Genomic DNA, 13,686 nt, shown 5'->3' on the forward strand with positions numbered 1-13,686 from the left:
GGCCCAGCACCCAGCCACGCCAGGCCCAGCCTCATCCCAGCCTCGTCCCAGCCTCAGCCCAGGCCCAGCCACAGTAAGGACTGGTCTTAAAATTGAGTAGCATTAAGGCAGGTGCCCAGTTAATGCCCTCCCACCATCTGTATATTGAATACAATGTATATTTGTCCTTAAAATTGTTTCTGATAATAATTTGTGCATAATTTCAGACTTGCTAATTTGGGGTGGTTTTTGGGCTGGAACTGGTCTCATTGGGCTTATTTTGGGCTTATATTTGAGCGGCTTTGGGCTGGGCCCAGGTCTAAAAATCTGGCAACACTGGAAGTGACGAGGCAGAAGCAGCGGGGGATTCAATGTGAGTCCACAAGTCCACTGGTGACTGTCTGCCACGGTGCGCAGCACAGCACCGCAACGACTCCCCACCCCCCACCCCCTTCAGTTTGCCAGACCGGTGGGGGCGCCGAGACCCAGAGTGATTGAATAATGTGTCACACACCGACAGAACTCTCCGGCCGCCCGCCGCGCATCAGAGGCATCGGGTGATTGCAGGCGTAAACGAGTGCGGCCGGGCGGGCCGGGTGCGAGTCAATGAGTCAGGCAGGGTCTGGGAGAAAGAGCGTGCTCTGCTGCAGAGTGCATCATGCAGTGTGCTGCAGCAATGCATCCCTGTGCGGCTCATGCCGCGGCCGCCGGACGTCAGTGAAGGAGCTAGACAGACTTTCATTTGTGTGCTTGTAGGGTTTTAGAATTTAGACGGAGTGTGTCAAAGGTCACGTGCAGACAGCATATTAAGAGCAGATACGGACGCATTATTATCCAGGCTTCCTTAGACAAAACTGAAGGCCGTTGTACAACAATTGCCGCTTGTCGAATCACACAGTAAGTTGCCTCAGTGAGGTATCAGTTTTCTTCAAACTGTACTTTCCATTTTATTAAAAGCGCTAGCGCGCTGCCAGTCCTACTACTTTCAGTGCCAGAGAACTCAGCTCACGTGCTTTGTATCTATGTGTTAGCTCTGTGACAGCACCTTCTGAAAACAAATGTGTGCAGGGGCCCTTCTATTCTGGGCAGTGTGCGGGCTCTGCATTCACATTATCTTACGCAATTATTTCATAACCTGTTGCAGAGGCTTGCTTGTGAATTGTTTAGCAGTGACACTAGTGTATTTAATCTTGTATTACACATACTCTGGTTCTTATCTAAACGACTGCGTTTTTGTCTAAACGATTGCATTTGCAATTTCTATCTCCATGGAGTTTTTTAAGACAAGCCTTTTGCTAGCATGAATTATAAAATGGGTCCTCTCATTCCCTTCCTGTAAGTTAACATTCATCTTAGAAAGGGGCAGTAGGTTAGTAACTACAATTCCGAGACTATGCAGCAGCTTGAAAGACTTTCCAAAGCTTATTACTGTTTTAAAGGGGGTAATTTCTGATATGTAGCTTTTTCCATGGGCTTATGTGTTTGGTTTTATTTCAGGGGGGAAATGTCACTGAGAACTGTAGTCATGCAGTCTGTCTCCGGTTTGAAGACTTTGTTAGAGTTTCTTGTTGCTCAAGTGGGTGTCATTTCTGATATTTATCGGTTTCCCTAATCTTCATTAGTTGATTTTGCCCGCGAGACAGTGTCACTCATAGTCATTGAAATGTCACTCATAATTTCTCTGAAATTAGGAAAATGTCACACATAGCAATCTGAAACCTTGGCAGCTATGGCTTTTGTTTGGGCGGGTTGGCCTAGGATCAAACTGCTGCATATGCCCTCTGTGCGTGAGATCTCTTGAGACCTCAGTGTTGTAAAGCTCATTCATCGACCCGTCCTCGTCCTCTCATAACCTTTCCTTCTCCCTTACAGACCGGGCGCGTGGATAAGAATTACCCCATGGTCAGCGGGCACACGGCCCCGGTGCTCGACATCGACTGGTGCCCGCACAACGACAACGTCATCGCCAGCGCCTCGGACGACACGACAGTCATGGTAGGTGCTGCTACTGTGGTTCAAGGTTGGCATCACGATGGCTCTCTGTATGACTCTCTCTCCTGTCTGTGTCGCTTAGCTATGCTACATTATGTAATACATTGTGCAATGTTTTGAATGCTATGCCATGTTACGTTACTCTGTACTGTAGTTCCTCAAGATAACACAACGTAACAACAGGCGCGAATATACAGACGGCACGTTACACTTGAGAGAGGAGCTGAGCGGGGGGGGGGGGGGGGGGGGGGGGGGCCTGAAGGGGACGCTTTGGCGCTATTAACCAACACGATGTTTATTATTACCTAAGTCAAAAGTACTCCTTTCATCGAACTTGATAGATGAAAAAGTTTGAAGAGCTCCTAGAATTCGAATCTCTAAACATGTATGGGGTCAGACTCATATACTATGCAATTTGATGTTATTTTACGTCGCAATATGACGTAGAGCATTACGCTCCAACGTCACATCACGTCTTGATACTGTGTCAGCGCTTGAGGAGAAGCGAAGGTTAATGTAAGCGTTCGAAAGAGGGAGGGCGACCCGAGTCTGCCAAGAAAGATGCTACGTTTCCAGGCAGGATGTGCCTGAGTGGGCCTTTCGGCAGCAGGGGAAAGCCAGGCTATCTTTAGCACGAGGTGACGTGCCAGTGCTTGAGTCGGTCTCTCCGGGCATGAGACAACACTTTGTGCTAAATATACAAAGTAAGGGGATGGCGAAATGGCTAAGTGAGGGCTATGAATAGGCCCCCCTGTGCATGATGGGAGCGAGCGTGCAACCAATGGCATGAAAGCTGCTCTTCCCCGGGCCTCATGGGAACCAGAGCTGGCCACGAGACATATGCACGCAAAGGTGCACGCGAGCAGAATGTCCTGAAAACGAATATGCATATAACCTGTCTCATCAGTGTGGCATGACAGCCAGGGGTGTAACCAAACTTGAGGACCTCCCCCTGCAAAGTACATGAAGGGGGCCTCCACACTCTGGACCCAGTCAGAATTTCTCAGGCCAAGTGCACAGTGCAGGAGGGCCTGGAGGGGGGCCCCTGGACCACGACCATCCCTTGTCACCGTGGGAGCTATTATTACTTCACTGATGGCAGCAAAGGTTTTAAAGAATTTCAAAGTGATGTTAACTTTGTAATTTTATTTGGAATATTAGCTAGCTTGGTTTATTGAAATTAGGCATGGGAGAAATTTTTATTATGGCAGAGTAATCTGAGTAATTTGATTATTTTACGCATTATTCTTGTGATGCAAAACTTATTGTAATTAGATGATTACGTCAAATTCAGTAATTAAGAGTAATTTGGGTCAAAAATCTATCGCAGGAGCCCGGCACAGCAAACTAAGAGAGAGGGAGTGGGTGCTGGCTACTGCTGTTCGTTTCTTGTAGCGTTTAATAATATTTGCTTAGCACAAAATTCATGTTCGGGCCTATTTTGGACGTGAGGATGCATTTTGCCCTAAGAAAATTCTGCTAAATGCTTTATTACACTTCTCACATAATTACGAGTAGTTTTGTGATAATCACAAGTAATTACGCTTGAAGGAATTATGCCAGGTACTTCCACCCCTTATTGAAGTATTCTTCTGTTCCTCTCAGCAGGTATGGATTATATTATTTTCACTTTCTCTATTTCCATTCAATTTCAAGTTGCGCTTTATGAGAGACACAGGTGAAGCTCTGCTCTGAAGGCCTTGACAATCACATACACAACACATACGCATCTGAACTGAAGCGCAACACAGATTCATGCAACTTAGACATAACTGAAATATGAACGGAATTGAGATTTGAAGCGATATGGCCACTTGACAAAAGTTCATGTACAAAAAACAGGTTTTCGCTTTTACCGTTGGAAAATACTCAGATATAGTGGCTTCATAAAAGAGTGCTCCTCGCCGTTTTTTATGAGATCATTAGGAGAGGAATATATTTTGTTATTGTCCTGAAGAAGGTGGTTTTATTCTACACAACCCACCGAAACGCGTCAATGCTTTGTGTTTGTTAAATTTGTGGAACATTGAATGACACTTTGAGAAGAAATTGGTTTCTGCAATGTTGTGGTCTTATGTATTCTCACAAATTAACTTAATTTTATGACAAATGTTATTGTCTTATGTGTTTTCTCTCCAATTTTTATATTGTATTTTATCAGACTTTATGCATATGTTTTTACATTGAATATTGTGCTTGAATTCATATTTTTAATAAAAGTGGAGATGCAAGTATTTTGGTATTCCGTGGAGTTCTCAGCTTTTTCAAGACTGAGTCACTGTTTGTGAACAGATTGCAAGCTGACCGGTTGATTTGAGTGATAAGTGAACACCAAGACAATTATAATTTTGACTGTTAAGGTAGGCATGGTAGCTCCCACAATAATAATTTTTTGTAAAACTGTGACCAAAGAAACAAGCATTGACAAAGCCAAAAGACTGACAACCAATGCAGACTAATTGGCTTCACAACAACAAATAATATCTGGGGGTCAAAGAATGGGTCAGTAAGTTAGGCAAGAAGGACCACTACACCAAATGCATGCAAAACAGTATCAGTGAGAAACAATAGTGAGTGAACGGTCAAGTCAAGACTCAAGAGTATATGGAGAAAAATGTATTGTTCCCATCAGAAGCCACACTGTACCGCCCTTGTTATCATCATTTGGGATCTCCTTACCCAGGAGACACGACGGCCGGTAAGTAGTTACCGTGACCGAGATGTGATGTGAGGGCAGAACAGAAGGGTATGATAGTGGCTAATGAAAAAAGCAGTGTATGGTGATTGGAGTGAAAAAGTGAAGGGTAATGATAAAATTAGGTGAGTTGGGTGGAAAAAAGAAATTTATTAGTATCCCCCAATCCCTAAGATTAAAAGGCAGGTGTGGGTGCAGGTTTTAAATAATAACCGCACTTAATGGTGGTCGACATGTTTCTGCATTCACAAGAACAGATTTTCTAATGCATTCTTCAGGACCTAAAAGGTACACTACTGCTTTGTAAATAGAAATAAGATGGATAATAAAAAGATATCACCTGGACATCCAGGCGTACTCAACCGTATACCTTGTGTGTAGGTTGAGAGGCTTCACCCCACCTGGCTGCAGCGCAGGTAAAAGGAGCACCGCTCTCTCCGTCGGTGTCTCCGGGCAGTCTTCAGTACTGCTCGGGGGGGCCGTACTGAAGTACTGAAGACTGCCCGGAGACACCGACGGAGAGAGCGGTGCTCCTTTTACCTGCGCTGCAGCCAGGTGGGGTGAAGCCTCTCAACCTACACACAAGGTATACGGTTGAGTACGCCTGGATGTCCAGGTGATATCTTTTTATTATCCATCTTATTTCTATTTACAAAGCAGTAGTGTACCTTTTAGGTCCTGAAGAATGCATTAGAAAATCTGTTCTTGTGAATGCAGAAACATGTCGACCACCATTAAGTGCGGTTATTATTTAAAACCTGCACCCACACCTGCCTTTTAATCTTAGGGATTGGGGGATACTAATAAATTTCTTTTTTCCACCCAACTCACCTAATTTTATCATTACCCTTCACTTTTTCACTCCAATCACCATACACTGCTTTTTTCATTAGCCACTATCATACCCTTCTGTTCTGCCCTCACATCACATCTCGGTCACGGTAACTACTTACCGGCCGTCGTGTCTCCTGGGTAAGGAGATCCCAAATGATGATAACAAGGGCGGTACAGTGTGGCTTCTGATGGGAACAATACATTTTTCTCCATATACTCTTGAGTCTTGACTTGACCGTTCACTCACTATTGTTTCTCACTGATACTGTTTTGCATGCATTTGGTGTAGTGGTCCTTCTTGCCTAACTTACTGACCCATTCTTTGACCCCCAGATATTATTTGTTGTTGTGTATTGAGTCCGGGGCTTATATCTGGCCGGTCGGTAAACCTGCCCTTAGACCCTCCCCAACTTTTTGTTGAACGTGCGACTAATTGGCTTCACCAACGTTTGTTTTTCCCCTAAAAATTACATAGATTAACTTGTGACCTTAATGATCTAGGTAAAATTTTTGTCAATATTATCAATATAAAATACTCAGGAGAGTGTAATTGATATTTAAAGTTATGCAGTTATTTTCTTTTTTAAACAAAAGCAAATAGCATTGTGACCGTGGGTGTGATAGTGTGCACACAATCTTACAAGGATAGATGAGGTGAGAATAACAGAGGTATAGCAACTCAGGTGCTGCCGATCAGAGGGATCCACTGTCGGGCGCATTGTTTTTACAAATTATTTACTTTTCATACGTGTTTTAATATTGGAAGTCCCTCATGATAAAAGCATAATGGCTTAAGTAGCATTTGATGTTTTATTCCAGCAACTGATGAGGCTGCAAGGGCACTGCAGGACGAAGGCATGTCTGTCACAATACTTCATCAGCCTTCTATCTATTCTTAGAAAAATGAAAGGGGAGAGGATGTAGTCTTAAGGCTAGAAGAGTCTAACTCGAAGCTGGGGAACCGGGTTCGAGTCTCGGCAACGACGCTCAACATCCTGTGATTCTGGGCAAATCACTTAATCTCTCTGTGCCTAACAAAAATGAATGTGTCCATCTGTAATGAAAGTGGGTATGTAAAGTGCTTTGATACTCGATTTTTCAGGTCTAGTTTGTGCTATATAAAACTCTGGAAAAAAACAAGCATTTGCAATGCAATCGGTCTCCCCGTTGGTACCTTACATGTATTTAGCTATGCAACACATTAGCCTGGGTGCAGAAACATCTACTGTCCTTTAACATGGAGGAAAAGTAAGCACCAAACTGCATGACACACCAGGTATGGGAACACATGGAGAGAAATATTGCCTTTCAGCTGGAAATGCTATAGTCCAAAGCTCTGTTTTTAATATAAAATCAGGGCCTTCGGAGGTCATATCACTGAAAATACAAGATTTGAAAAAAATATTATTGTCTACGGGTGCTCGTAGAAGACAATTCCTATGGACTGGAATCTAGAGAATGCTAAAGTGATTCTGGTATTTTACTGACCTCTGCTGATCGTTTTCTCACAAGAAAGATAAATAGAGTCAGTTGCCAGAAAAATTCAAAACAGGAAGTCCCTCAGCAGAAAGCAATTCGGATATTTTACTGACTTCTATTGGTCATTTTCTATCGAGACAGTTAAATAGAGGCAGTTGAACAAGCAGAAAGCAATTCTTGTATTTTACTGACCTCTACTGGTCGTTTTCTATCAAGCCAGTTAAATTGAAAAAGTTGAACAGAAAAAAGTCCCTAAGTGGAAGGAGACAAGTCCTAGGGAGATGATCTCCAGAGCCCACAAAGTACATACACATAGAAATATATACTAAAGCTCATACACGAGGTCTCGAATGCTCGACCTAAAAAAGTGAGATGACAGACACACTTGCTGAGCACTCCTTTAAAAAATTTTTTTTTAGACTATCTAGTAGTTTTAGCTACAATTTCCTTTCTGAAAAAAGCTGCAAACATTATTGCCTTATATCTGTATCTACAGTTGTCCTTTAGCATTCAATCTAACATGATACACTTCAAATTGTTAAACAATATTGTTAAATGGTATTGTAACCAAATCATATGAATCTAACAGGCATAGAAAATTGCAATCCTTGTAAACTCTGCCCATGAAAACACAGCATGGCATAAACCATACCTGCAGATCCTCTGAGCGTAATATGTTATTTATCACCATGGTTGAAAGAGGGAAGGGACAGCATGACTAACCTGGGGGTTCCTCTCTCGTGAGTCATGGCCACTGCCCACTCTCAACAGTGGTAATAAAATTCAAATTACACTCTGCATATCAAGGGTTACAGGGACGTTATAGTTAGGCTCATATTTTACACACACAAAACTCAGTTCAAGAGTTATAGTTATCTCAAGTAACTATTACTCGTGCCCTAAGGTAACTATAACTCGAGACCTCACCATGCACTTCTAATTACCCCACATATTACATCACTCACAACATCTTCTATGACATCATCAATATCGCTGCAACATTTGCATTGAAATTATTGTTAAGAGAACTGTGCATAGCAGGGGCGCGAGTTATAGTTACCTTAGGGCAAGAGTTATAGTTACTTGATCATCCCGCCCAATTAGTAGAGGTGGCCACGCAGCCCCCCTTCCCTGAGTCAATTTTGGCCCTGGGGATCATATCAGGGGCGGCTCCTCCATGTGGGTGGAGCAGCGTCACCCCACTGCTTTCTCGCAATGTGAGAAGCTAAAACATAAGATGCTATTATAAATACCACTTTATGTTTCTGATTAATGCACTGTGAGATAGCAGAAGGGTTTGGTTGGGGGTGGGCGGTCCTGCTCTAGGACAGGGGAGGAGTGGCTTGCCTACTCGGAGGGTGCTGACTGTCTCGTTGGCCCAAGGGCCGACCAAACCAGTCATACACACTCTGCCTTTTTACCATGTAGGCTGCATGCAGCCTACATGGGGAAAAATGTCCTACCTATAGATGCCTGTGTGGTCAGCGTCCCAAAAAATCACAATGCTTCCATTGCAGCATTGTGATTGGTTTAGAGGAGGGGGAGGGAGGCTGCCTGCTTCCTATGAGGAGCAGGATAGCAGAGACGGCGTGGGTCCGGACCGGCGAAGGTAAGGTAACTTTTTTAAATAACCCCCTGTGCGACCCCTTCCCTGCATGACCCCCCTGTCCCCTCACCCGCAAGTCATGCTGGCTGCATCTGGATCATATCCCCCTGGACCAGTGCCAACAGAGGATGGGTGCCCTGTTGCCCACCCAGGGCACCCACCATATCCTAGTTGGAGGTACCAGGGAAGCCCCAAGCCTCAAGCTGCTCCCCTCATCCTATGGGAGCCTTCATTGATCCCCCCTGCAGGGAGCAGCCAAAAATGTGGGCAAGAGCAACATTCAGATCTTTTTACCTGCCCACATCACCATTGATAGGAAAACAGATCTGAAGTCCTCTCCCAGCTGGCGGGAGCATTTTTAAAGCTCCCACCAGCTGGGGTGGACTTTGTGTTTGCTCTTACCTTGCTGGAGCTTTAAAACTGCTCTTGCGAAGCAAGAGAAAACACCGGTTCACTGCCAGTGTGAGCAGAGAAACTACTATCCCCCGGGGGTGTACAGCCCGTGACATAGCAGGTACCAGCCCTGGGCGATGGGCTTCCCATTATGTATAACTAAGTTTAACCTCTGTTTTTTTCATTGATATATGTATGTACTGGAAAAAACAAAGGTTAGTGTAACTTTATAGTTAGGTGAAAATTTCAGTGACAACATAACATTTTAAAGTTTTAAAAAACCAGTGAAATTTACCAGTTAAAGTTATCCCTAGAAATTGACAAGCTATAGTTATCTCTTGTAACTATAACTTATGCTCTAAATTAACTATGTGGGGTAACGAGCAGTGCATAACTAGGATGCAAGTTACAATTCATTTAGGGCATGAGTTATAGTTACTAGAGTTAACTATAGCTTGTCAATTTCGGTATTTATCTAGCTTAAAACGTTCCTGTGTCACTAAAAGTTTCACCTAAGTATAACATTACTTTAGCCTTTGTTTTTTTTCCGTGGATTTCTAAGGTTATTTTAATGTAAAGTAAGATATAATTACAATTCCTAAATATAAAGTCACTTTAACGTTGGTTTGTTTTTCAGTCAATTTCTAGTTTTTTTTAAAGAGAAAGTTATATTTTAAAATGGTACGTAACACCTACTCCGCACATATGGCTAAAGCACATGTGCAGCACAGAGCCAGGCCCTGCATCCAACCCCTTGTCAGCAGCCAACCCCACACTGGGCCTATTGGCTTTCTCAAGGGTCGAGCATATTAGTATATATAAAGCAGATCTTTCATCCTTCTCCAAATATCCCCAATATTTTTAATTAAATGTATTTTTCAGTAATTGACACAATGCAATGTTTATTAATAGTGATTATTATAAAAATGTTTAATAAAGTTTGAATCAACAAAAAATAAATATAAAAAAGAGTCAGAGACGTTAGTTTTTTAGATAAAAATAAAACCAACATGTTGTTGAATGATTCTTTTAACATTTTCCATCCAACAAATCACAATCATAATAACAACCACAACAGACCCTTGATCTCCAGCTTAAAAGCATAGAGTGCCAGCGAAGAGTGTGCTTGAACAATATGATAAGTTCTCCAGGGCTCATGGATTCAGTGACCCAGGGGACTTACTGGTTTTTTTAATGTTATTTGGGGGCTGCTTCACTCCCTGCACCTCCCCCACAGCATTAAAAATGTTTGGTGGTGGTCCAGCTCCTTCCATGGACATCACCAAGCTGAAAGAATACTATTAAAGAGCCCTTGAAGGGCAATATGTGGTGTTTCTTCAAAGATCAAGGAATAATAAATCAGCTGCAGCTGATTTATTGTTCATTTGTTTGATGTCCCAATGCCCACCTGGGACACCCCTTTTAATATATATTAGGGATGGGACACTCTATCTGCTCCTCTGAGCCTTTACATGCCCCAGAGATCTCATCCTCTGGGGTCTTACTCATTTATCAAAGGGAGGTGAGCATGTGGCCATCCACCCCAAGCCTTTATGGACAGCAGGGCTGTTTCCCTTTTCATGGAGGGGGGCACCTAGCTCCCCTTCCCAAGCCTCTACAGGCCCGAAGACCCCAACCACTTGAGCCTATTTATTTTCTAAGGTGAAGGGAAGTGCAGTCCAGCCTCCCTCCCCTGTCCCTTGGGCCCTTTTTTAGGGGAGGGAGCATGCAGCCTCCCTCACCAAGCTTTTACGATCCTGGGGACCCCATCCCCTGGGGCCTAATGTGGGAGACAATGCCCACTCATACTACCCACAAGACACACCATTGGAGCCTGGGGGGAGACCCAGGCCCCTGTGGTACCGCTGACTTCCGTATGCACCCGTCCTGGGTTCAACAGGAGCTGGAATTGCATCTACCTCACGGGAGCCAGTATTTTTCACATCTTCCGCTGGGTGGTAGAAATCAGACTATCCTGCCGGCACTCTTGCAGGCAGGGAAAATGTGTACCGGGTGTGGGCTTCTTGGGACACAACAGTGAAGCCGGTTCTGGGGGATGAGGTCCCTGGGACCTTAAGAGGCTCGGGGAGGTGGGCTGCACTTCCACCTCTCAGTTAATGATTAAGCCAGTCCCGGATGATGGGATTTTCTGGGGCCGTAATGAGCTCGGGGAGGGTGGCCGCCCCCCTTCCCTTTCAATAGTGTTCCAGGCCTAAAGGATGGTGTTGCCGGGGTTGTAATTGGCTCGGGAGTGGGGGGTTGCATGCTCAGCTCCTCTATGAATATTATGTCAGGCCTCGGTGGATGGGGTCCTGGGGCCGTAACAGCTGAGGGAGGGAGGCAGCATGGGGGGCACTACCGCCTTACTCCCCATTATGTATTTTAATTGACCCCTTGCCCACCCTGGGGGTAATTTTACTTTAAAAAAGGTAATGTCTACAATTTTTCCCCCCACGATTCTGCAGGAGCACCACTGGATTTTATAAAAAAACAAACAAACAGGGGCTTGGTGGGTGGGGGAAAGGGTATTCCTCCCCTCCGCTCTCATAGTGTTCTGGTCCCTTGATATACCTCATTAAAAAAATTGTTGTCCAGAGATTTTCATGTTTTTTTTTTTTTTTATTATTTTTATTGCAGAAAAGACCAGCATGGTATGCGATTTCTCCGCCGTCCCCTATGCGGGAAAGGCAATATGCATAGAAAACACTTCGTCACACAGCCGTTCAGCCCACACCCCGGAGGTTGGGCGGCGTTTGTAAAAAGTATGTTGAAGGCACACCAGTTCAGCCGGTAGAGATAGTCTACATCACCGTAAACATCTGCTTTTGTGGTTTGGGCTTGAATCCCACTAAAACCCTCAACTCCCCCTCCCTCCCCCCTTCAACTTGTCAACTGTATAGCCACTTGATACACCTTGGGTTGTTTCCAGGAGTCGTTGTTCACGCACATAGTCCAATCTGACTACTGCCATTCCCACTGCATCCCCACCCTACCCCCCGCAGCCGCTCATTTCAGCATTTCTGGTACCCCACGGGGTTTCATGTACCAGCAGTACCTCATTGTTAGGTGGCATAGTCAACACATGGCTTGGTAGTTCACAGTTCACATTCCAATCCTCCTCCCCCCTCCAACTCCTTCCCTCATTGCCCACCCTCTAGACCGTGATACTGCCTCCACTTGGCCCACACCCGTCGGAACTTTTTAGGACATCCCCTCGCTTTATAGATCACCCTCTCCGCTGCCATGTAGAGGTGGAGCCCCCGTCTCCACTCCTCAAGGGTCGGCAATTCTGCTGCTCCCCAATATTTTGCTATGTCTCTCTTGGCGACTACTAGCACTAGAACTAGAAAAATGAGCTGGGGACGAGGCAGGTCCACCTCAGTGGTCAGGCCCAGTAGGGCTAGCTTAGGCTCCTGGGTGATTTCCGCCCCCAAAACCTCCCCCAGCTCTGTAAAGATGTCTGACCAGTAGTGTTGTATGTTTGTACATTGCCATAGGGTGTGGTAGAAGTCCCCCTGCTGGCTACCACACCGTAAGCATGTAGCGTCTGCAATTTTCCCCATCCTGAGCAGTTTCACCCTATCAAAATATGTCCTATGTAGCACGTTGAGCTGGATGAGGCAGAGCCTGGACTTGATCGCCACCTCCCGGGGGTGCATAAGGACCATCTCCCAGTCAATATCTTCCATCGCACCCACCTCTGCCTCCCACACTCCCCTCAGTCTCACTAGGTCGCCCAGCATATTATTCTTCAAGGTTTTATAGGTGAGGGAGACCGCTTTACCCAATATGTGCTCCTGGAGTAGTCTACCCTCCAGTGGCGCATATTCAGGTATGTCTGCGAGTTGTATCTTTTGTGCCTTCCAAGCGTGTCTCAATTGCATGTATTTGAATAATTGTGAGTGGTGGAGCCCAAATTCCGTCTTGAGAGCCTGGAATTCCTTCAATTCCCCCCTGTAGATCATGTCGCCTATGTGGGACATGCCAATGTCGTCCCATCGTTTGAAGCCCCTGAGCTTACCAAGTTCCGGGAGCCACCGGCAGTGCCACAACAGTGTTTGTCTGGTGAGCCTTCCCTCCCAGCCCATGCGTTTGGTTGCTTGCCGCCACGCCTTAAGTGTGATTGACGTCGCCGGTAGCAGCGACTTCCCAATCTTCCCACCGTATAAATAGTATAGTATGTTTCTGTTTGATAGCGTGTGTCTTTCAAGGATATATGTCGGGTGGTCCGCCGGGACATGGATCCAGTCGTTTATGGGCGTCAGGTGTTCCGCCCAGTAGTAGGCCTTCAAATTCGGTAGGGATATGCCCCCACTGTATTGGTGTCGTTGGAGAGTCTGTAGGGCTATTCGCGGCTGCTTTCCCAGCCATAGGAAGGTACGAAGATCTGCATGTATCTTCCGTATCGTATCCGGCGGGAGTGGGTAGTATTCATTCTGTAGTGCATAGAGGAACTTAGGCAGGGTGATCATTTTGTACATCGCTGCCCGGCCCAGGAGCGTGAGCGGCAGCCGTTTCCATCTGTCCATGTCACATACCGCATCTCCCATGATTCTGTCAACATTTTTGGAGAAGGAGAGTTTCTCGTCCTGAGTGATATATATCCCCAAGTATAGAAAGCCCGTGGAGGTCGTGACCAGGCGTTCTGGGACGTTTCCCCATTGCTCCCTCCCCTGTGGATCGTATAGCACCGATTTGTGCCAATTGA

At 45.3% G+C, this 13,686-nt stretch overlaps 1 protein-coding gene across 1 annotated transcript in view; it reads left to right on the forward strand.

Moving 5' to 3' along the window:
- The window catches only part of CORO6 (coronin 6), a 443,661-nt gene that overhangs the window by 192,405 nt on the left and 237,570 nt on the right, over nucleotides 1-13,686 (forward strand). Inside the window, exon 3 of the mRNA XM_086955093.1 lies at nucleotides 1,852-1,974. Coding sequence (XP_086811219.1) covers nucleotides 1,852-1,974 — 123 coding nt within the window. The remainder of the gene's footprint in view (nucleotides 1-1,851; nucleotides 1,975-13,686) is intronic.

The sequence above is a fragment of the Lissotriton vulgaris genome, chromosome 2_1 (genome assembly GCF_964263255.1).
Source record: "Lissotriton vulgaris chromosome 2_1, aLisVul1.2, whole genome shotgun sequence".
In the NCBI taxonomy this organism is placed as follows: Eukaryota; Metazoa; Chordata; class Amphibia; order Caudata; family Salamandridae; genus Lissotriton; species Lissotriton vulgaris.